The 25,205-nt window shown below is 40.8% G+C and overlaps 2 protein-coding genes across 3 annotated transcripts in view; both read left to right on the forward strand.

The window, feature by feature from the left end:
* Window positions 1–4,041: 4,041 nt before the first annotated feature.
* Window positions 4,042–17,810, forward strand: LOC135333690 (uncharacterized). Its single transcript, XM_064528711.1, has 16 exons — window positions 4,042–4,326; window positions 4,753–4,851; window positions 10,129–10,227; window positions 10,644–10,742; window positions 11,889–11,987; window positions 12,222–12,311; window positions 13,566–13,624; window positions 13,681–13,739; window positions 13,801–14,295; window positions 14,352–14,464; window positions 14,522–14,686; window positions 14,786–15,001; window positions 15,423–15,532; window positions 15,588–15,793; window positions 15,848–15,958; window positions 17,417–17,810. The coding sequence occupies exons 1-16, from the start codon at window positions 4,237–4,239 to the stop codon at window positions 17,713–17,715; spliced, it is 2,409 nt and encodes an 802-aa protein (XP_064384781.1). The 5' UTR covers window positions 4,042–4,236; the 3' UTR covers window positions 17,716–17,810.
* Window positions 17,811–17,835: 25 nt separating this feature from the next.
* The window catches only part of LOC135333670 (uncharacterized), a 99,154-nt gene continuing 91,784 nt past the window's right edge, over window positions 17,836–25,205 (forward strand). For both annotated transcript variants that reach the window (XM_064528678.1, XM_064528677.1), the window contains exons 1-7: window positions 17,836–17,974; window positions 18,426–18,524; window positions 19,047–19,145; window positions 19,660–19,758; window positions 20,143–20,241; window positions 24,565–24,663; window positions 25,010–25,108. In XM_064528678.1, coding sequence (XP_064384748.1) covers window positions 17,885–17,974; window positions 18,426–18,524; window positions 19,047–19,145; window positions 19,660–19,758; window positions 20,143–20,241; window positions 24,565–24,663; window positions 25,010–25,108 — 684 coding nt within the window. In that variant the 5' untranslated portion in view covers window positions 17,836–17,884. The remainder of the gene's footprint in view (window positions 17,975–18,425; window positions 18,525–19,046; window positions 19,146–19,659; window positions 19,759–20,142; window positions 20,242–24,564; window positions 24,664–25,009; window positions 25,109–25,205) is intronic.

Below are 25,205 nucleotides of genomic sequence, written 5' to 3' on the forward strand. Positions count from 1 at the left end.
AGCGCTAAATCACGCCCGTCCAGAGATACAAAGACAAGGTTTTCTCCTGTTCTAGGACAAAGGTAAAGCACTAAAACTAGTAGCAGTATTTATTAGAGCCTCTCTTACCATGTAGATACTTATTATTTATTGGGACCTTATTTACCAGTCCTATATCAGAAATTGGCGGCATTTTCAAACTGGAATGACTTTCTGTACCTAGACTATATCTTTTTTGTTATACAAGCAATATTAAAGATTGATGATGTTGTTGATGGAGAATTAGGTAAGGAATGAAATGGTGTTTAGTTGGCCCTGCTAAGTACTAAGAAAAGTTCACAACATGGTGATAAAATGACAAATTGACCTAAATTTATGTCCACTTTTCTGTACCTCTCTTTGGCATATAATTTGTCGTGAGTATTTCTAAATGCCTTTATATTATAGTGAGTGCTGTATATTGTGCAATAGACACCTTCATTTGACTGAACAAAGCCTTATTTTGGCAGTAGCTGTGATGTTTGGTCCACATGTATATTTATTTGTGCCAGAATGACGTTATGAATGTTTTTATAGCAATGGGACGCAAGTTTAGACTTTACCACCAAAAAAAGAAATACTCTACCTCATCGTCAGATAAGGCTCCACTCTCTCTATGTGTATCATTGCCACTGGAAGTGTACGTCTCAAGCCTTGCAAGTAGCCTTCAAGTTCTTCACAAAAGAGATTGGCCCTTGCTGATGTAAAACCTGATGGTAAGTGCAAACATTATATAACATAAAAGTCATATCTGACTCATTCTGTAGGATGGAGCTGTATCTTAGAGTCTGACGAGCTTAAGTACTACAAGCTTTCTGAAGGCATTCCTTCTGTTCAATTCAACTTGACCATTGGATCAAATTTTTCTTGGCGGCTACACTATTACAGTCTTGAAGTATTGCCGGAAAATTGCCCCCTACTTTTAACTGTGCCTCAATCTCTTTCGTGTGTTTCTCGTGTGAAAGAGGTGTTCGCCCTTCTGGTTTCTTTAACACCTTGTAGAGGTAACTCGGACGAGCGATTTCTGTCACTGTCAGCTAATAGGGACGGAGGCTTTTGGAATGCAGCAGGTATATGTGACGTTATTACATACTTATATGAACTTACCCTATATCATTCAATGCAGGTACTTCAATTGTGGCACGCAAAGAGTCCGATATAATTCCCTTTCCAACTATTCGACATGTCAGGTGTGAGCTTCTTTGTATATCACCAGCTGAGAGATGTGCTGAGTGCACACGTTACAGGAAGACATTACGAGCTAACTGCAGCAAACAGTCTCGACAGACCACCCTTCGTATCGAATCAAGCAGTCATGTAAACCATCGATATCTCACAAAAGATGAACTTAAAGAGCGTTTACAAGAAGTGCACAGACGTGAACGAACAATTGCTAAGAAGTTCGAAAGGCTTAGTGTAAAAATTGCTGCCTCGATCGAAAAGGATGGAATCAATGTGGATAATGTGTTACACGAGGATGTAAAACAGGTTATGGAACATTATGGTGATGAGATTCTCTCTAAACATCCTCCTGATTCGTTTCCACACATCTTTTGGAAGCAACAGCTTCAGTCTGCCTCTCTACCTAATGCTCGTCAACGAAGATGGCATCCTCTGATGATAAAGTGGGCTTTGTACCTCCGTCATCTATCTGGAAAGGCTTATAATACCCTCCAGCAGTCTGGTGTTCTTGCCCTACCATCCCAGCGCACACTCAGGGATTACACCTACTTTGTCGAAAGTACCCTTGGGTTTTCTAACGCTGTAGACACGCAACTAATGGAAGTTTCCAAGTTTGGTGAGCTGCAAGATTTTCAAAAGTGTGTGGCTGTAGTCCTAGATGAGATGCACATCAAGAAAGAACTGGTATTCAGCAAGCATTCTGGTGATCTCATTGGATTCTGTAATCTTGGGCCGATAAACGACCTTCTTCTGCGACATGAGCGTTCTCTGGAGTCCGATGCTCCATCCTCTTCTCTATTGGCTATAAATCAATGCTTGTGTTTCTTGTGAGAGGATTATTCACTAGTCTGCGATTTCCGTATGTGCAATTTGCCACCCGCTCTCTTAGTTGTGATGTCATCTTCAAACCTTTTTGGGAAGTAGTCTTTCGCTTAGAAAGGATGGGGTTCAAGGTCATAGCTGCCACTGCCGATGGTGCTTCACCGAATCGCAGTTTTTTCAACTTGCATTCAAGCACGGAGTACAAGACGCTGAATCCATACTCTGCTGATGAAAGATACGTTTATTTCTTTTCAGACCCCCCTCACCTATTGAAAACAGCGAGGAACTGCCTAGCAAGCACGAAACGTAGCTTGAAGGTACTTGTTCATGGGTGTACGTGTACATGTAATTATGCGTGCTTTTTACAGTTTGAAGATAGAGCTATTTCCTGGAGCCAAGTGGTTGACCTCTACTTCCGAAACAGTACAACAGGACTGTCAATTGTACCTAAACTCAAGTACGAGCACATTTTTTTAACATCGTTTTCAAAGATGCATGTTGACCTTGCCGCCCAGGTGAGTGTGCTTTTTTCTGCTAGTATGCTTTTAAATATTATTTCACCCTAGGTGTTAAGTACATCAGTAGCTGAAGCTCTGCGGCTAACAGGAGGTGAAGGTGCTCGGGAGACAGCTCGATTCATTGAGATGATGGATCGTTTCTTTGACTGTATGAACGTAAACAACTTCGTTTCAGGCAAGCACAAACGAAAGCCCTTTCAATATCCTTACAGGAGTGCCAGTGACCTTAGGATAAAGGTATGATTAATTAGTGTGTTCAGATTTAACGCATGAGTGTAATTATATATAGTGGTTGGAGAATGAGTTCCTTAAGTATCTGGATGACTGGGAGAAATCTGTTTCTAGCCATAAGGAGCTTAGGGCAATTCACCGCAACAAGATGCTATTGAGTGATGCCACAAGAACGGGACTGAGGTTCACAGGTATGCTGTGTATATTATGATAATTATAAACCTTAAAACTCTCCTCCTCCCTTGCAGTTAAATCATTCATTGAAATGGTAAAGTATCTGTTCACCCTCCCTGGCGTACAGTGCTTTTTGAGTGAGCGGATCAGCCAGGACCCTCTAGAGAAATTCTTTGGCTGCCAAAGGCAAAGAGGTGGGGTTAACGAAAACCCAACTGTCCAAGAGTTCTGCCAGAATACTCAAGCACTGAGAGTGATCAACGGCTTGTGCAGAGACGTGAGGGGTAATTGCCGTGGTAATAAAGGAGAACAACAAGTTAATGATGATACTCCACTGCACAAAAGAAAAGCCGTGTGCAGAAAGCAAAAAGAAGGGAAACATTAATAACTATATTATGGCTTTGTGTTGTGCTTGATCGAAAAAATTATAAATATACCCATCAATATAAATTTGTGAAACATATATTTGTATTAATATAGGAGCATAAATAATATAAAAACGTGATCTATATAAATATACTTATAGTTAGTTCATGACAACAGAGTTTTTCTTAGTCCCTTCGTTTTTTGAGTTGCTTTCTTCATCGATTCTTTATACAATTCCATATTAAAAGGATTTTGCAAAGGAGAAACCTCGAATAGTTACGTACAGATCGACTATCATTGAAAGTAGAATATTTCCAGTTTCCGTGTCGATATCAGTAGTTAGTATATACCAATAAAAGATGACATCTTCATCTTTTAGAGCGCTGTGTTTCACTTTTTCTCTTAAGCCACTAGTCACTTCATGGGCTGACTTGACATTAAAAACGCTACGCACAACAATCTCGATTTGAGCAAAAAAAACCGTCTCTCATTTATGCAACACAATCCGCCTCGGTCAATCGCACCCAGCCAGCATACCCGGTACCCATACCACACTTCTATGACCGTACAAACCCGGCCTAGCCGGACCACGCCCATCTACAGCTTTAGCTTGTTGACACAGCCTCGATTAAACCGCAGATAAAGCGGATGTTACACGAGGGTACTTCCGTTACCAATCCCTAGGCGCTAGGCCCTCTTCCTCTTCTCAGTGCAACCATAGATAATAGCTCTGGTGCAACTTACAGAGCGAAGCTCCTAAGACTTACATAGTACATGTGTAGCGTAACATAATCTGTTTTGTGATGGATCCGTGCTGTAATTTATAGTAAATTTATAGTACAAATCTATGAGATAAGAGTACAGATCCTAACCGGTGACAGAGTAAAGGGCAAACAAAGGCCGTGCGTGTCTACTCTCGAGGAAAATGGACATACACGATGCTGCCAGTGCTGGTGATTTAAGTGGTTTACAAGATGCCGTCAGGAGGGGAGATGATGTCAACAGTGTGGATGAAGTAAGCTGCATGTGGGTATGTAGAGCTGAAGCCGCTGTGAAAGTCTGTTTTTGCTAGCGCTAGCTGTTGTGCTAATCAATAATTACACGAATTTACGAGGTCGCTTGATTTCATGCTTTAATTAGTCTTGTCCCGACATATTCTTAGACAGTGTACCTCTCATTTGAGAGGTAAAGTCGTTCGTCACCATACAGCCGTATTTCAGGCTATATAAAATATTAAATGAGGGAGCAAACCACTTCAGAACCATACTGTGGTGATATAGTTGATGCATGTGCTCTGTCACCGGAATAACTGTGGACAAGAAATTCCATGGAACATTGAATTGGGCGGCCATGGGACTATTATTTGTGTTCGTGTGTGGATTTAATCTGCCATCCGAGCTAAGGTTATAGATGTGTTTTCAAAACTCTCTCACTCTTGTAGATTGGGAACACTCCACTCTTGTTGGCAGCCAGTGGAGGTCACACTGACTGTGTTACAGAGCTGCTCTCCTCAGGAGCCGTGGTGGACCTGGCTGACAAGGTGAGTATCTGATACTAAACAGATGTGTCTATAGGACTGATGTGTCTATAGGCAGCATGTTCGTGACCATAATATCACTCATTAGGAATTATTTACTACTAGTAGCCCAGAATCCAGCAATCTGATTGGTCAGTACAGGGTTTATATTATAGTTGTGACACATGCACGAGTGCCACATGGGATATATTGGCTCAGTATAGTGACTTAGGCCCGAGGGCCGCAGGCCTCGAGGGCAAAGGCACTACTGAGCCAATATATCCCATGTGCGCAGGAGTGAGCTGTATAACAACTGATTTGTTGCATTCCTTGTGCATTCCTTTCCGCCGTACACATCACTCCTTTTATAGGACAACTAGTTTCAACTACTTGTGGTGGCTGTGGAATGCACCAGACGCATGAAAAACGTTTTCTGCCTACCACTGAATCTGTTTAACAGTGTTATACTTATAAAAGGGACCGTTTCAGGTTACTGGGTGGAGGATGGGCACTTTAGTCATACTATGCCAGTATCTAGATAGTGGCATAGTTCAAGGCTTGACCTGTGCCATAATTATGGCAGATATTTATGGAACGCCGTTTGCAACAAAATTCAGGCAGAATGTGAGGCGTGTGCATCCAATATAAAATCGATTTTTGAAGATTGATTTTTAATAATCGATTTTTTACAGTTGATTTTCGATTTACACGTGAACGATCTTTGACAATCGATCTGATAATCGATTTTTGAAATTCGATTTTTGATAATCGATTTTTGATAATCGATTATTGAAATTCGATTTTTGATAATCGATTTTAGAACTGCTCTGAAGGTGGGCTGGGGGGGCCCCTGTCTAAAGCTGTATCACATGATACTATCCTTAGAGAAATTTTGCATTGAAGAAGCCACTATTCATGACTTCTATTCTATCTGGAATCACCAAACTCTTTCTCAGCTCTTTCTCTAAGCAAGCTCTTTCTCTAAGCACACACAAGATGGCCAAATAAAACAGTGCTGGCGAGAAAGCATACAAAAATGGGTGCACAAAGAAACTAAATAAGTAGCACCAACTGAACAGTTCTGATTTTTACTGTGACTTATGGCCCTCCTTTTTAATGGTTCCAAAAACAATAATGTTTCGCTCTTGCGTTATAGTCTATCATGTGAGATAGCTAACCAAGCCAAGCTTTGATTCCAGGCCGCGGAGAAGGAGTTTGTGCATGTTCTGAGTTTCAAGGGCGGCCTAACTGTAGCCTTGAATCCATAATCGGCCTGGATTCGAGACTAGTATCAATCAATTGCGATTTTTGTAATCGATTTTTAAAAATCGATTATCAAAAATCGAATTTCAATAATCGATTATCAAAAATCGAATTTCAAAAATCTATTATCAGATCAATTGTCAAAGATCGTTCACGTGTAAATTGAAAAAATCAACTGTAAAAAATCGATTATTAAAAATCGATCTTCAAAAATCGATTTTATATTGGATGCACACGCCTATCACATTCTGCCTGAATTTTGTCGCAAACGGCGTTCCATAGATATTGGCACAGTGTTTCCTTTGATCTGCCCACTCAAAATGCAACAAATTTCCCATATTAACCTGTAAATTCTCATATGAACCTGTAATTTTCATGTTCACAACAACCATTCATTATTTTGTGTTTTTCAAACATGTTTTTTGTAGATTGTATTATAAAAAACAATGAGAAGTAACTGTTCTGTTTTTGGTAATGACATAAAATTATAATGTTCAGTCGCTGTTAATACGTTGGTTGTTGGATGTAGGCATAGAGAGATTGATGGTAACGTTGCAGGTACTAAAGGTAAAGTTTGGAGGCATAAATTGACAGCAGTTGGTTTGTGAGTTCTGTTGCACTGCCATCTGTGAGTGATCAGTGTGTGCCAGTATGTTAATTGGCTTTACGTTGAGGATGTCTGAAACTGACTTCTTTTGACACTCAGAAGTTCTCTTGTAGCTGCGAACTCCTTCCAAGCTTCGGTGTCCAGTTGTTTCCATTGTCATTTGTTCGTCCACTCCAGCGTTGTAGAGTCTAGTAGAAGCAGTTGCACGGAGAGAATGATTCGTTAGGTATTCCTTAATACTAGCTGCAGAGCATATAGTCGAGCCACTGTTTGGTCCAGTGTATTGTGGCCAATTGGTTTGTTCGAAAACCAAGTAGTTAGTAGGTGTTGGGTTTTTCAAGGCTCGAGAATTTTTAGGACAATCTTTTGGCAGGAGCTGCATGTTGGTAAAGCTGGAATAGCCGAACGAAGCATCTTTCAGGGTTTTCAGGATTGTTGTAGTGAGACACTACTTTTGGCTTGAGTTTCTTGCCTTTCAAGCCTCCTGCATGGTCGATTTTTAGATACGTCTTCTGTGTATTTCAAATACGACCGCTGTCCTTTTCAACTTCAATTACTTGAATTTGGCATGTTTCTGACCTCAATTGACGATGTTCGCTACCACTTCGTAGAGCAAAGTAGACACCATTCATAAAAAGTACCGTATCAACCAGTGCTTGTGGAGTTTTGCATCCAAAAAGACCTTTGTTCCATAGAAGTTCTTCTTCTTCTTCTGTTAGAGGTTCAGCCTTCTTCTTTTGTGACCCTAGTCCAGCTCTCTGCAAGCGCTTCATTTCGGAGTCTAGGCACATTCGAAAGTCAGCAAAACAAGCATCCTTGAACAGGTCAATCCCGGGATTTCCATTCCATCGCATATACCTCTGTATGCATGCCACTCACAATGTGGTGCAGTGTGTCAGGGGGAAATTCTGAGCCATCGTTCTTCCGAATCTGAAAAATGAAGCATTTCAGGTTCTCGGATAGTTCCTCGGATTTCAGGTCACTCAATAGTGGAATAACATCCCCATGGCACTTTAATCGGTACTCACACCAGTCATTCCATAGCTTGAAGCAGTACTTTGTATCTGAAGTTGTGCTATTAGGAATAGCACTCTTCTTCAATTTTTCCATCTCATTTTTTGTTAACTGAAGTGCAAATGCACGCACTTGCTTGGAGGTAGAGGCACTGCTTGAAGAAAGCTTCATTCACTTTGAGTTAGGTAGAGAAGATTGTGTAGGTTCTGTTGGCTTGTCCAGCTCCTCCTTCTTTCTTTGTTCTGTAGAAAGAGTAGCCAGCTCCGCCTCCACATTTATGTCGTAGAGGGCAGGGTCTATGGGCTCGGTCATTATTATGCCAAGTACTTCTTCAGAAAAGAGCTTGTCTAGGCCTAGGTCTTCGTCCGCGTCCATTCTTTCGGTTAGTTTTTGAAATGAACCTAGCAACTAAACTCGTTAGATACTGTTTATCGGTTATCTATGGGAATTATAAGCCCGCAGGCACTCGTAGTACCCTCGCTTTGCTCGAGATACTACAGCAGGCCTTTGGGCTTATAATTCCCATAGATATCTCCTAAACAGTATCTAACTATTATGTACCGTACTCACCTGAAAATACGCTCCCTTAAAATTTACCCCCCCCTAGCCAGAGCAGGAAATGTATTGCAGATCTAACAGGAGCTATATTATTGGTTAGGGGGGCGTATTATAGATAGAAAATACCTCTGTTTTATCAGAGGAGGTTGGCCACGCGTCATCATTCATGTGACGTCTCTTCTCACGTTACCATAGATACTGAACAACTGTAAAGAAAGTTATGACTTCTCTTACTTCGCTGAATTTATAACACCTGACTAGTTGTCTAGTTGGTCCAGAATTAGCTAGGCTTCAGCGATGCTGTATATGTAGCTTGCACTGTACTGACTCACAAGAATCTAGTAATTTAACACTGTATGCACTGATAACTTGTCAGAATTAATGGAGGGGATCGCTGGGGATCAGGTTAGTTAATGAAAGTTTTATATTCAAAGTAGCCAGAGAGACACATACATTTTTCCACGTGTATGTGATGGAGACAGAATATAACATCTTTTCATGAGGTCCAGGACTAAAGTAAGCCATGAAACACTACAATGCAGACTATGCTATTTTTCTAAACACAATTTGTATAATTATTATGCCTCGGTGCGCATGAGGTATATACGGTAGTGTGTTTGTGTGTGTGTGTCTGTGTGTCTGTGTGTGTAGACTGCTACAGCTGCTCAAGGATCAATGAATTTAAGAGTTTCTATAGGCTTCTAGTCATGTTTTCTTGGAATTTAAATTGTGGATTTGCAAAATACTTAGTTCTCGAGTTATGCCTAGTTTTGCTTACTTGGAATGCCATTGCAGCCTTTTCAGAAGAGCACGTAGCCAAACTTGTTTACCGAGTGTTACTACTCTACTTAGTAGTTAGCTCTGCACTAGAACGCTAGCTATTCGTAGCTGTAAGAGTGAGAAGAGAGCTGCAAGGCTCTGCTGATGGCAGCCATTAATTTTAGACTTGAAATTTGGCATCGATCGTTTTTAACAACAATCATGGTCGATCATTGCAGCATGCAAATTAAAAAAATGTTCATCATGTGTATAAAATTAAGCTATTAGTATGTATGCTATGTAGTTTTGGCATCTCCACCGCGAGGCATCAGCACCTGCGGTGCTTTCATTAATATTATTATTCATTTGGCAGGAAATGCAAAATACTGAAACTTCTACATTAATTGTACATCTACAAAAACATGCAGTTGCTTCTATCCTTGAAGATCATTCAACAAGCCATCTGATAGACTTCTGTTTCCATTCAGCTCCTCGACGGTGTGGAATTTCACTCATTCATTGTCAACAATTGCAATCAACAATAATAACATCATTATACGAAGCAAACTATAATAACTACCTCTTCTAATAGATTTTGAGCGAAACAAAACATGGCGAGAGGCATTAGCACAGCGCAGCTTGCAATTAACACTCGTTTTGTATGGACAAGCAAGAGTTAGCTAGCTACAGACAGATCTACCGGCAGTTAGTCGTTACGGTGGCCGAGAAGAGTCACCTGCCTTCGCCTACCACCACAATTAGTTGCGCGCGCTTAAAACTAATTTAATCTGCACACGGTCAAAGGTCAACGAATCATTCTACATTATAATTAACGCAACTTGTTGAAGTGTCCATTGATGCAGGTGGGTTGGTCCTACTACTATCCTATATTATAGTGATTCATTTATTTAGACACTCTTCAAGAGTAGCTCTAGGACCAAATCCAACCTACCTGCACTGTGGCCATTTCAGCAAAAGGAATACGTTGCGTTAATTAGAATGCAGACAAGATTCTTTGACCTTGTGCAGACTGACCTGAACATTTGTTGGTTGTTCTTTTACTTTATTTGTGTTGTTAAAAGTTACTCTCACTCTTGTAGAATGGGCGTACTCCACTCTATTGGGCAGCCTGGGGAGGTCACACTGACTGTGTTAGAGAGCTGCTCTCCTCAGGCGCCGTGGTGGACTTGGCTAACAAGGTGAGTGTCTGATACTGAACTGATGTGTCTATAGGCAGCATGTTCGTGACTATTTACATGTATTGCACTCACCTAAAAATACGCCACCTTCGAATTTAGACGGAACAAACTAGCTAGCTAGCTACAGATCTAGATTTACCTTAGAGTTAATGTTCCAGTATTTCCTTTGAAGATGTGTTTTGTAGTACACTGATGTGATAATTTTACTTGTGTCTTGCACTGCACTGGAGGTCTGAGAATGTTTTTGCGAGGAGTAAAGGAGGGCGTCTTTTCGAAACAGTTTTCTTAATTATGATTGCGCATCACAGATAGCTGCATTTTTTGCTCGTTGCCAATCCTCTTCCTTTACTTTATTTATTCTATCACACAGATGTGCATGTTGTTAAAAGTTACTGTATATGCTCTCACTCTTGTAGGATGGGTACACTCCACTCTTGTTGGCAGCCATGGGAGGTCACACTAATTGTGTTAGAGAGCTGCTCTCCTCAGGAGCCATGGTGGACCTGGCTAACAAGGTGAGTATCTGATACTAAACTGATGTGTCTATAGGCAGCGGACTTTAGGAAAGGCAATACAGTGGAACCTCCATAAAACGGACACCATTGGGGAACAGCCTTTTTTGGCCGTTATAAAGATGTGTCTTCCTTGGGAGGTTTCAATTGCCAGCTATGTATGCTCTATGAGCCATTTCTTGCTGCAAATAGATCTTGGAGCTTTGCTAACTGCTTCTTTAGTAGCTCATATAAGCTTTGAAAAGGCTGTAGGGACAAGCTACAGCTAAGTTTTCACAATAATTACTATATCTCAGCTGTTCCTAATAAACTTTTGATACTGTGTAATGAATAACATCTATCACTATAATTATTACCAAGAGTGCATAAGAAGAGAAGAGTATCGAACTACTGATACCTCTACACAAACACTGTGCATAAAGTAACGTGACATCCTGTCAATTGCACGTGAGCAACTCGCAATTGATGACGTTTACGCAACGCACAGAATTTGTTAATAGTGAATGAAGAGAAGAGGATCAGCTCGACTATATTGTCTCTATTTAGATGATTTTTGTGAAGAGATCGTCTCCTATCAGTGTGCAGTGAGCGCTCCATGAGCTCTGAACGTTAAACGCGAACAACTAGCTAGATTTGTTCGACACCACACCCCTAAAAACGTCACGGTTAACATTTACTAGGAGATTACTAGTAAGTTTACGATATACTTTATCACGTGCGAGTCATGTTACTTTGTGCACAGTGTTTGTGTAGAAGTATCAGTAGTTCGACACTCTTCTCTTCTTATGCACTCTTGATGTTATTCATTGTAAATTTGATTCACAGTTTATACAACAGCATGTGGTTTTAAGTGGAGTAGCGTACTCTTCCTAATGAACTCTTAACAGTATAATTATACATGCAGTTGTATAGGTGTACAATGATTAGTACATTCATGTGCTGAAAAAATTATATGTACATTAATTGATTCATAATTCTCTGTGAATTTTTAATTGTTTAATTTAAACTGCGTACTAGCCATTTATGTGTACTGCATTAGCTGGCTTAATACGTATGACTGTTGCGCTTTGGAAATGTAGAGCATGCAGTGAATGTCTGTATTGTTCAATGTACATTCATATTGTGTTGTCACTGTCTCCACTCTTGCAGGGTGGGGACACTCCACTCATGCTGGCAGCCCTCTGGGGTCAGAAAGATGCAGTAAAGGAGCTTCTCTCATCAGGGGCTCCCGTTCTCTGCACTAATAATGTGAGCACATTTACTTTATAGAGTACATAGTTACGTAGCAAACAGCTTTACATGTACTGTACACCTATACCTCTTACAGTAGTTAATGACTGAATAGAACTGTCATTTGTACCTAAATAGAAATAACCAACTTCTTAACATGCAATTACCGTTGCCAGTATTGCTCTGTCAGCAAAGTACATGTTATATGCATTAGACCACTTTACCTCTTACAATGTATGATCACCATCACAGGATGGAGACACTGCTCTGATGAGAGCCAAGGAATCACATCACCCTAATCCTTCAATAATAAAGTTGCTTGAGGAAGCTGCTGAATCACATGTGAGTCCGTACCTCAATAATGTATACACTGATCATGATCGAGTGTTTTAGTTTAAGAGCTTTTTCGTGTGGAATAAGTATAGGATAGACTACACCTAAGAGTAGAATATGCGTCTACGTAACCTCCGCGGTTGCGGTTAGCCCGAGGCGCAAAGCCGAGGGAATCTAACCGTAACCAAGGCGGTTACTAAGACGCATATTCTACGAGTGGGTGTGGTCTATCTAACTTGGACTTCATTGCGCATGCGCGAGGCGTGGTTATAAAAAAATAAAAAAAAAAAAAAAAAAAATGGTTATAAAAAGCCATGTTTGGTGCGTAGCAACAGAAATTGAATTTGTGCGAGCTGGACGAGCTGGAGAGCTGTGAGAGACACCAGTTGACAGAAAAAGACGGCTTCAAAACAATGAAAAACTACAGTAAAGCTTGTGAAACGCTTCTTGAAGATAACTGGAAAGAACAGACAAGTAAAAAGAACCTAGAACTATGCTAGAACTGACTGCAACACTACAAGAAGAAGAATGAAGCTCTGTGGTGGAGTGGAGGGGGGTATAGAGCAGACTGGACCGGCATGGAACCTTAAAAAACTCAATAGAAAGTGTCAAGCGACTGCTAAAGTGTTTTTGATGCTTCCTGGCCCCCCTTGCCCATGCCCAACTAGAAAAAGCAATACAAAGCAACAGTGGACATGGATATTGACTGAACAGACTATTGCATTCTGTGTTTTTTATAATGTTTTTGTTATCTTCTTGTCACTTTCACTAAAAATTTCATTCCAACTTTTGAGAACTTCCTGCAAATTATTTGTTACTTCCTGTAGAATATGCGTCCATTTCCTGTAGAATATGTGTCCACTTCCTGTAGAATAAGTACCTTCCTGTAGATTATGCTTCCATGTAATCTACTGTTTTTAGCCAATCAGATCAATTACAGATGATGTAATGTAGTCTAAATTAAATATACAGTATACATACATGTACACTATATAAGTGTCTTACATGTGTTTACTTTTATTTAAGCACTGATAACCTCAGTACTTTTCTATGGGAACAAACTGATACATTAATACTGTCAATGATGTAATTTAGTGGTCTTAACTGTATGGAGTGCAAACTACAGTTCCAATATTACACACACCCGAATAAACATGAAACCATTACATGTGCTCACCCCCCCACACACTCACACACACACACATACACACACACACACACACACACACACACACACACACACACACACACACACACACACAGTCACAGTCACGTGTACCAGTCCTTCCCAAGAACTGGACTGTTGTCACTGACACAGAAACGTGAGTGACGATTGCACAGTTGAGTCACTAACTTTATGAATGTGAGTCAACTTTAGGAAGAAGCCAGTCTACCAGAACAAGGCAGCAGGGGAAACCCTTTCCACACCACCTGGATGTAAGTGTGTGCTTGTGCTGTATCTAGCACATGGTTCTGTGTGTTTATCTCCTGTGTATAGATCCCCTGCACCAAACCTCTGCACACCCTGATGTCACTTTCTATGGCGTGCCTCAAGAGAAGGAGTTCACCTCCAGTGGTGGCCATGCTGACTTTGATAGTGGAGTGCAAGTGACTGTTCCAGCTAATGCTGTCCCATCAGGGACCTCTGTGAGCATTAAGGTACAACCCAGTCTCGCTCCCAAGGATGTGTTTGTGATGCCTGAGGGCATTCAGTCTGCCAGTCCGTCCTACTTGATCTCTGGTGAAGGTCTAAACGGAGAGGTGACCCTGAGCATGGAGCATCATGTACGAGTGTCCACCCATCAAGAAGCTGATGACCTCCTTTTTCTCCAAGCTGACTCGTCTCCCAAGAGATCTGGTACAAAAAATGTGTACGAGTACCAGGAGATACAAGAGGCAAGGTCAGTGTTCACTCCTGGAGGGAATACCGGGAGACTGACACTGGGCACACGACTGAAGAAGTTCTTTAAAATTGGCCAGAGGAGGAAAAAAGGTAAGTATTTGGAAATGTGAATCACTTCCAATTCAACAAAATGCATGTACATGCAGGCAAGACCGACAGTAATCTCTACACTGTCAGAGTCTACCGGTCTCCTCCACACACAACTGGTGACAGGATGGCTCTTGTCATTGTCAGCTACTTTAACCGTCTGTTTCTTGATGTACGTACATTGCAGTTTTGTGATTGTACGTGAATAACTGTTTACCTCCATGTGCAGTTCTTGCAGAGGTTTGAGGTTGACATCATTCCCCGAGAGTATCCACACTTGTCAAGTAGCCCTGCTGATAAGACAATTAAACAACCTCTTTGCTTTGTCCAAGTTGATGCAGTACTGGAGCTAGTCTGTGATCCAGCCTGGAGGAGTGTGCCTGACCAGAGAATGGTGAGTGCTTTCAATAGTTAGAAGAAAAACCCTTATATCGTATGTGACTTTTCCACACTTTTTTGTGTCTCCTATTAATTCATTTTGCCGTGTTTGCAGATTTCCCAAGAAGAAGTGGACCTGCCAGTGATTGGTAAGTTCTCGCCAGAGGAGCTTCAGTGCTACCCACCCAGGATAGTGTGTCGGTTCTTCCCTGAGCAAGGAGCTGCCTCCTGCACCACATGCACTCTCTCACTGTATGGCTTTGACAAGCCAGTCAGTATGGACATGGCACTGCTCACTCCTCAGAGATCAGTGGACACTAAACAACTCAAGGTGTCTCACTCAACCTCTGTTAAAGTCAATATATGAATGTTAGATACACTTCACTTGTGCCATCAACCCAATGTTCTGCATCATCCTACACTTGTTAAATTTTGGCTAATGGATGTCTGTAAAATGTCCTTTACAGTATATGTTGCTTCCTTGAGACCTACGTCTGTACTGTGTGTACTGCATGTGGACATTCTCAATTCGTTATAATGCATGTACCGTATAGCAGGTTATTTTCGTACGGTAGAAGTTTTCGTATTTTTCATATTGTATACATGTACATAATAACATTATCATTCGAAATTAAAACTGAGCTACCGCGATAGGTTCAACGTCACTATCCTGAGCTGTACGAGTATTTAGAATACGAAATATTTGATTGGGCAGTTCATACGAACATTTACCCGTATGTATGTGATTGTAGGAAGCCACTGAAGTACTGAGGAGAACAGTTGGGGAGATGACCACCTCACAGCTTGGCTCTACTGTGGAGACTGTACTGTCACTAATGGAGAAAATGACAACTGCGCTTCAGTGAGATGTCTACTATCTTAATGTAGCACTGTATTTACAATATCTCCCACCTCAGGTCATCTTCTCTGAGTGAGCTGACAGCCCACACTGACTCCATACGGACAGAGATAAAGGCTGTCCTTGTAGTGACCAGGAGGGTTGTCCAGGAGTGCACAGTACAGAGCATCAGTGAGAACATTGAAGCCAGTCTCTCTAAGATGGAGACTTTATCTCACCAGCTTTGTAAGGTTGCCAAGGTCAAACTCAGATACTGTCAAGAAGGTGAGAACGTGTGTTTATGATATCAAGTGTTAGCTCTCATTCTCAATGGTACAGACCAGTCAGAGGAGACAGCTGCTCTTGTTGACCTGGTGGAGAATGGAGCTAATCTGTTGAGAGCTGTGGACTGTCTACTCAGGGACATCCACACGCTCAGTGGAGTCAGTGGTGAGTGTATTTCAAAAGGGGCAAACCAAACCCAAAGAGTGGGCGGGGAGGAAAAAACTTAATTCTGTAATGGCAGTTTTTTGCTCTTCCCAAAACTTTGCTTTATCTAGAGGTAATGACGTCCTGAAAGAATTTAAATGCACAATGCTAATAATTATAGCCCATGGTATTTTGTCGAAATCGACAGTTTTTTGGCTACTCCCAGAACTTTACCAAGACGAAGTGATACGCCTTGAATGTTTTAGTTTTGATATTGATTGTGAAGTTATGTATGACCTCCCAAAAGAAGCTTGCTTAACTGGAAAATATACATTCAGAGGCGGCACAATGCCAACCTTCAAATTTAGATATCATAATTATTTGAATTTCTAAGAGGGAGCCACATCCAAGGGGGGGGAGCAAAAGTCTAACTTCCTCCTGGCTGTATTATAATTATGTTCCATAATCCTTTCCACTTCCTCCTATTGTGTACTACCAGCCATATACAGTGTATTGTACATGTATTGAGTCTATTTGTTCACATTACATGTACTTAGTGCTGATCACATGATCTCCAGCCAATCAGCTTATCTGAAAGTAGTCAGGTGACCATGGATTAAATAACTTAATTCACACTTAAGTGTGCTTTAAGTTGGTTTGTTAATGCACACTTTTATCAAACAATCATAATACAAGCAGATTGAATCTGAATGTCATCATAATAATACAAGCAGATTGAATGTGTACATACAAGCAAAGCTGAAAAGTATTAGAAAGTTGAATGTTATTGTTTCGACTTGTTTCATGTGTAGTAAGTGTACCGAATTGCTGACTTGACCATAGCATCGCTTTTTCGTCTGGAGAAATAGGCTCAGCTTGCTTCGAAGATGTACATACCTGTACCTAAGCCAGATCCATATAATCGTTTCATCAAAGCTTCGAATATCATAGCTTTCCAAAAGAGCAAACCAGATACTCATTGCCATATAGTTTGCGCACAAAGTTTCCCATCCAGTAAGCCAGATCAGCTGGAGGCATATCCAGTAGTGGGATCGGGACTGTTGGTCAGCAAGAGAAATAAGTCGAGAACATGCCCAGTCAGTCCAGATAGCTTTAGATCGTATCTCCTTCTTCTTTGCATCAGTTACTGGATCTACAAACCTACTAAAACTTACTATTACGTCTAGCTAGCTAGCTAGCCACCAGCAACTGATTTAAAATGTAGCTAGATCTAGCTGCCACGAGGCTAGAGCTCACGTGACAGCACTAAATCCTTTAGAACACACCTAGCCAAGTCACGTGTTTTAATGCTGGTGCACTCGGATGGCCTCTCGGTTACGTAATGCACTCGGCTGCGCCTCGAGCACCATCCTCGGCACGCAGATTAAAACACTTAATCTTGGCTAGGTGTGTTCTAAATAATACTTAGTCTCCAGTGTGTGGGCGTATCATGCTCTAACCATTTCCTCTCTCCTGCAGGTAACGCTGGCTACAGTGTGCTTATGAGCTGCAGTGAGAAGATAGTCCAGTCACTCTCTGAGGACCCGAAGGCCTTGGCCCTCCACTTCCTGTCAGCTGGGCTCATCACTGTGTCCATTCTTGAGAAAACCAACGAGTATGTGAATGAGACCAAGAGAGAGAAGGCCACCAGACTGTACACTGCCCTGCTGCGTGTGGTCAAACACCACCCCCACAAGTACCACGAGTTTGTCTCCACTCTCAGACTCAACCCACTACACACTGACTTGGTCACACAATTAGATAGCAAGTACATGTAGTTTTTCTACACGTAACGTACATGCAAAATTATAATTGTGCATACCATCATTCTTTTTTTGTACTTAAGATTGAACAAAAAATTCTTATCTCATAACATTTTGCATGCATGCTGGATGTCATTAAGGAGGGGTCCAAATCAAAGGGGTGTGGCTAGTATCAAACTTGAAAATGGACATACACAAGGCTGCCAGGGCTGGTGACTTGACTGCTTTACAAGATGGCATCAAAGGGGGAGATGATATCAACAGTGTGGATGAAGTAAGCTAGTTTGTGGGTATGTAGAGCTGAAGCTGTGAAAGTCTGTTTTTGCTAATTAAAGTAATAATATTATTTATACCAATTTACGATGTCGCTTGACTTGATTCCATGCATTATTCTTGTCCCCAAATATTGTGTGTCTACCTCTCCAAGACCATACTGCCGTACGTATTTCAGGTGACATAAAACCACTTCTTGGTTGATGCGTGTATTCTGATGTAGACATGGAATATTTGGTGGGACTATATTAATTTTTGTTCGTGTGTGGATTTTAATCGGCTGTCACTCAATTACGAGCTAGCTAGCTTGCTGAATGGTTTCGGTTACATGCGTGGGTGGATGATGTCAGATGCACTCTCTATTATGTCAATCATGTGTCTTTACTATTATTATTTATGTTCTATCATACAGATGTGTTGTCAAAAGTTACTGTATGCTCTCACTTTTGTAGGGTAGGTGTACTCCACTCTATGTGGCAGCCAGGGAAGGTCACACTAACAGTGTTAGAGAGCTGCTCTCTTCAGGAGCCATGGTGGACCTGGCTAACAAGGTGAGTTCTGATACTAAACTGATGTGTCTATAGGCAGCATGTTCGTGACCATCACATCATTAGGAATTATAACTCACCCGAATTTACGTCCCCCCTAGCCAGAGCAGGAAATGTATTGCAGAGGTATTTTCTATCTCAATAATACGGCCCCTAACCCCATCTAATTATGGCAGGTTCAATAATAGCTCCTGTTATAGTTTTTATATACTGTCTAAATAAGGCGCCGCTTTTTACTTGTCAAAACACGCGGGAAATTTGAGGGAGCAAAACGGATGGTTTTTAGCAAGTCTATGCCTATATATAGAGTTTATATAGAGTTAGTATTTTCTTCGAAGATGTATGTGTTTTGTAGTACACTTTTGTCATAATTTTACTTGTGTCTTGCACTGCACTGAATGTCTGAGAATGTTTTTTGTACGTCAGCACTAAAGTAGAGCGTCTTTTTGTAATAATACAATAGCGCATCACGGATAGTTGCATTTTATGGTTTGTCACAAGTTACTTATGCTCTCATTCTTGTAGGATCGATGGACTCCACTTTATGTGGCAGCCAGGGAAGGTCACACTGACTGTGTTAGGGAGTTGCTCTCCTCGGGAGCCGTGGTGGATCTGGCTGACAAGGTGAGTATCTGATACTAGGGTCATTCCATATCAATTCAACGAAATTTAAAACGTGACGTCTTCAGAATTGCACGAAACTTGGTATATGTATCTCAGAAAAATTTTGGGTTTGTAAACAATAATGGCTTCTGAGATTGAAAAAATGCACCCACTTTTAGAAACTGGCTGCTGTTAGTTAAACTGTAACTTTCTAACCATTAACATTCAAAACTAAAAATGTATATCATCTTGTTGCCTAAGAAATTCCGCATCATTTGGTATAGTTAATTGCATGTACACGTACAATTATGGACATCACCGGGATTTTATGTTTTGGTATGTAACAATGTTAATTGTACACTAAAGCTAGTGCTTATAAATTTGTTAAATGGAGGCTGCAAAAACTAAAAATGAAGTTGTACAGTTTATAATAATTATAACAATAATTATGTAGCACATCGCAGATATCCCTTTATTTATGGTCTATAGCACACAGATGTGTTATCAAAAGTTTTTGTATGCTCTCACTTTGTAGCGTGGGTGGACTCCACTCATGAAGGCAGCCAGGGGAGGTCGCACTGACTGTGTTAGGGAGCTGCTCTCCTCAGGAGCCGTGGTGGACCTGGCTGACAAGGTGAGTTATCTGATACTGATGTATCTATATAGGCAACATACTGGAATTATTATTCATTTAAGAATTTGTTGCATATACATACAATTATGCATGGACATGGCCGTCATTTCCACCTATAATTATGTGTGGACAAGAATTCCATTATGAAAATTAATTGGGTGGGACTATTATAATGTTTATGTGTGCATTTTAATTTGCCGTCGCTCAACGACATGTAACGAGCTAGCTTGCTGAAAGGTTAGGTTAGGTTTAGATCGAGTTAGTGTTATGTATACTTTCGTATGTGGGTGGATGAGGTCAGATATAATGCCAATCCCGTTCCTTTATTTTTATTAACGGTCTATCTGTGTTAGCAAAAGTTACTGTATGCTCTCCCTCTTGTAGAATGGGTGTACTCCACTCTATTGGGCAGCCAGTGGAGGTCACACTGACTGTGTTAGACAGCTGCTCTCCTCAGGAGCCGTGGTAGACCTGGCTAACATGGTGAGTATCTGATACTAAACTGATGTGCCTATTATATATCAAAACTAAAAAACATTTGCAATGTGAACGTTGCTAGGATTGCCAGGAAAAGGAAAGCGCGAAAAAGCGAAGAAACAAGAAATTCGGCAAGTGCATAACTCCAATCCGTTACAACTTCATTCACATGTACTGTTTTAAGCAATATTTTTTTGTTTGTTTTTGTGCTTTTCCTGGCAAATCCTTTAGTAATTTTTATGAATCTTTTGCAAGGTATATATGTAATGTGTTTGTGATGTTTTCCCTTACAGTGTTGAGCAAACATGCAAGTGTTGGATGTGTGGGTGGATGATTGTGAATTCTTATTTCTTATTCTCGGTTTATTTTTACCTAACTTGTGTTTTGATTCTAAAATTGTTATCAACAGTAGGCCACTCGACTGTACATGTTCATGACATTGTAACGGATTGGAGTTATGCACTCGCTGAATTTCTTGTTTCCTCGCTTTTTCGCGCTTTTCTTTTCCTGGCAATCCTAGCAACGTTCACATTGCAAATGTTTTTTAGTTTTGATTCCCTTTCTTTTTCATTACAGTAGTACATTAATGATAAGATAAATGTGACGTTGATTAATTTTAGCCTCGTTCCCAGGCCTTACTTTTTCTTGCTGTTGTCACTGTTCATCCATAAACATAAGAAAGACATAGTGAGGCAGCAAAGAAAGAAATGGGCGTACAGTTAAGAAAAAGTAAGGCCTGGTTTGGGAAATCGCGTGATCCACAAGGATTTTTATGAACGTGGGCGATATGTAGCCCACAATCGTGACGTAAGGTATTCTCCCACGCATTCAGAGTAAGACTGTACTGCACTGTACTGCACTGTACTGAGACAACCACCAAGCTGTGCTGCAAGTCAGATCAGAGAACCAGCGTGGCCAGCTCTGGTGGCAGTAGCTACCTGCTATATGATAATGATGACTAAGCTATTCTACTAGAAAGACACAAGAAAAGGTAATAGTGATAGAATCTAAACACACAATCTAGACTAGTAGATCATCTAGCTAAGCCTAAGGTATAGCTAGCTTAGTGCTTGCAAACTTCCAGTTCCAAGTCCATGTCCAGCTTGCTGCAGGCAAAGTTTTATTAGTCGTAGACCTCTGCGTGGGCAGTCCAACATCTCTAGCTCAGTATGCCCACGCTCATTTTCACCCTTCTACCACCCTTCTACCCTCACGCGACTTCCCGATACAGGCTCTCCTTTTTCCTAACTCTACGTCTATTTCTTTCTTTATTCCTCCAATTAATACCGTATTTTATCTCATTGAACGAATAATACAGTATTTTATCTTATTGAACCATTGTGATAAAGAACAGAAAAAGGAGAGCCTGTGTAGAGGCTAGATTAATTTGTCATCGTCCTGTAATCAGTCTTAATAAAGTTGAAGATAATATAATTATAAAAGTGGTCGTTGGACAGAAGTAATAAATCGAAAGTGCAATACCTAAGAGGAACAAGAGGAACATCAAGAAGCAAGAGAAGTTCAAAAAGTACTGGAATAAACATTATTATAATATTTATGCCTGGGTGCGCATGCGCAAGCGAGGTATACGGTATAGTGTGTTTGTGTGTCTGTCTGCGTGTGTGTGTGTGTGTGTGTAGACTGTTTCAGCTGCTCAAGGATCATTGAAGTGCAAGTAAGAGTTTCTATAGGCTTCTAGTCATGTTTTCTTGGCTTGGTATTTGTGGATTTGCAAAATAAAGCTTCGTTCTCGAGTTATGCCTAGTTTTGTACTTGGAATGCCATTGCAGCCTTTTCAGAAGAGTCCGTAGCAAAACTTGTTCACCGAGTGTTGATACTCTACTTAGTAGTTAACTCTGCACTAGAACGCTAGCTATTGGTAGCTGCAAGAGTGAGAAGAGAGCTGCAAGGCTCTGCTGACTTGCAGCCAGACTTGAACCTTTGGCATCGATCGTTATTAACAACGATCATCGTCGATCATTACCCACTCTTTGAGTTTTCCTGGATTCTGCATGCAGCAAAATTAAAAATGTTCATCATGATAATTAATCAATGTGTGTATAAAAGCTAGCTATTAGTAGCTTTATGTTATGTAACTTTGGCACCTCCACCGAGGCATCAGCACCCGCGGTGCTTTCATTTATTCATTTATCGATGTGGATAATAATTATGGCAGCCATGTTTATACTGTACTATACTGTAGATATGTGGTAGTCAGTGCATACGTCTATAGCATAAATAGCATACCTGAAGTGAGAGAATGGAGAGCTGAGCTGAAGAAAGTGTTTATTGATGTCACAGCCACGCCCACCTCATAAGTTGCCATGTGCGTTGCTGTGGCAGTCATTTAAAGATGCGGAATTGCGTAGGTAAGAAAAGTGGAGCCTGAGAGGTCATCTGCCTCTTGGAAGCGAACGCAATTCTGAGAAAAACGCCCACGGTCCGGGTTCTAGTCGACTAGAGGCTGTATCTAGAATCTTCTGAACATGTCTGTACAAGGAGGAAATGCTTTCCAAGAATGTTACTTACTTACTTACTTACTTAGTCAGTCAGACGAAACACGGTGAAATATGAAAATAGTGCAATTTTTCAAATATCAATATTAATGCATGTGAATATTCATTGACTATAATATCACACATTACACAGATAAAAGCTTTTGACTACATTACATCATCTATAATTGATCTGATTGGCTAAAAACATTAGATTACATGGAAGCATAATCTACAAGAAGGTACTTATTCTACAGGAAGTGGTACAGGAAATGGGTGCCTATTCTACAGGAAGTGGACACATTCTACAGGAAATGGGCGCATATTCTACAGGAAGTGACAAATAATTTGCAGGAAGTTCTCAAAAGTTGGAATGAAATTTTTAGTGAAAGTGACAAGAAGATGACAAAAACATTATAAAAAACACAGAATGCAATAGTTTGTTCAGTCACTATCCATTCTTTCCATGTCCACTGTTGCTTTGTATTGCTTTTTCAAGCGTTTCACAAGCTCTACTAAGTTTTACTGTAGTTTTTTGTTGTTTTGAAGCCGTCTTCTTGTCTTTTTCTGTCAACTGGTGTCTCTCACAGCTTTCCAGCTCCGTCCAGCTCGCACAAATTCAATTTCTGTTGCTACACACCAAACCTGGTTTTTATAACCGCGCATGCGCATTGAAGTCCAAGTTAGATAGACCACACCCACTCGTAGAATATGCGTCTTAGTAACCACCTTGGTTACGGTTAGATTCCCTCGGCTTTGCGCCTCGGGCTAACCGCACCGCGGAGGTTACATAGACGCATATTCTACTCTTAGGTGTAGTCTATATTCTATACATCTATCCAGTTAGTTTCTTGATGTGGCCTTTCCCTGCAGAAATAGAGCAGTCTAAACACGAGTCAAAATTTGTGCAATAATTGAAAACACACACTACTGCACTGTCAATCCTATGTACAACCTACTGGTTGTACTAATGTTCGTGACATTAATTTTAAGGAATTGTTTGCATGTATGTATAGTCGACATTTTATCTTGCTGAGCTGCATACATTTTCTATGTGTTGTACACTAAATGAATATACATGTATTAAAAAGAATTACTTGTTAAACGAGGCCTACAAAAAATTTGTGCAGTTTAATAGCATAGTAAATCACAGATACTGTATATATATGCTTGATCAGAGGCCGTGGCTACTAAATTTTTGCTGGCAGAGGAGGTTACAATTCAAGAGAGGCATTTATTAGGCTTACTAACACCCCATGCAGCTAATTCAGTTTGTCATCAAAACTTACTCCAACTCTGCCATGAGACTAACCAGCTGCTACTGTATGACTGCCACCAGAGGATGCGTGCACGAATCACCACAAGTTCAGTGCATTGATGTCATTGGGGTCACATCATAATGTCCTGGCCAATATTACACTAAGTACTTGTAGTGATTCGTGCACGTATGTCGGACCTACTGTGGGCTGCCACATGCAGAGACATAGCCTCAAAGTTCACTGAGGCTATACTATTTGAGCGATTACTATTGCACTGAAGATGGGCTGTAGAGAGAGGCTATACTATTTGAATGCGGAAAAAGCGGCCTCTGATCAAGCATATATGGTTGTTGCATTTTTTGCTCGTTGCCAATTCCCTTCCTTTACTTTATTTATTGTCTATCACCAGAGGAGGTCCGACATGCGTGTACGAATCACTAAAAGTTCAGTGCAATGTGGCCAGGACGTTATCACGTGACCGCAATGACATCAATGCACTTAACTTGTAGTGATTCGTGCACGCATGTCGGACCTCCTCTGTCTACCACACAGATGTTAGGGTCTCACTCTTGTAGGATGGGTGGACTCCACTTTGCTTGGCAGCCAGGGAAGGTCGCACTGACTGTGTTAGACAGCTGCTCTCCTCAGGAGCCGTGGTGAACCTGGCTGACAAGGTGAATATCTAATACTAAACTGATGTGTCTATAGGCAGCATGCTGGAATTATTTGCATGCACGTACAATTATGCATGAATGGACATTAATTGCCTTCATTTTCATAAAATTCTGTGGACAAGAATTCGGTGTGACTATTATTTGCTTGTAACAATCTGCTGTCGCTTAATAACTACGAGCTACATGTACGTAGCTTGCTGAAAAGTAGGGTTAGTGTTATGTATACTTTCGTATGTGACGTCAGATGCAACCACTCTATGAAAGTAAAAAATACCAATCCCCTCCTTTACCGTATTTAAATGTCAGATGTGTTGACAATAGTTACTGTATGCTCTCACTCTTATAGGGTGATGGTACTCCACTCTATTGGGCAGTCAGGGGAGGTTACACTGACTGTGTTAGAGTGCTGCTCTCCTCAGGACCCGTGGTTGACCTGGCTGACAAGGTGAGTATCTGATACTAACTGAGCGGTCTATAGGTAGTATTTTCGTGACCATCACATCATAATTATGCTACATGTAGTGATGGTTGTGGGTGGTCCC

This window comes from Halichondria panicea, chromosome 3, assembly GCF_963675165.1.
Source record: "Halichondria panicea chromosome 3, odHalPani1.1, whole genome shotgun sequence".
NCBI lineage: Eukaryota > Metazoa > Porifera > Demospongiae > Suberitida > Halichondriidae > Halichondria > Halichondria panicea.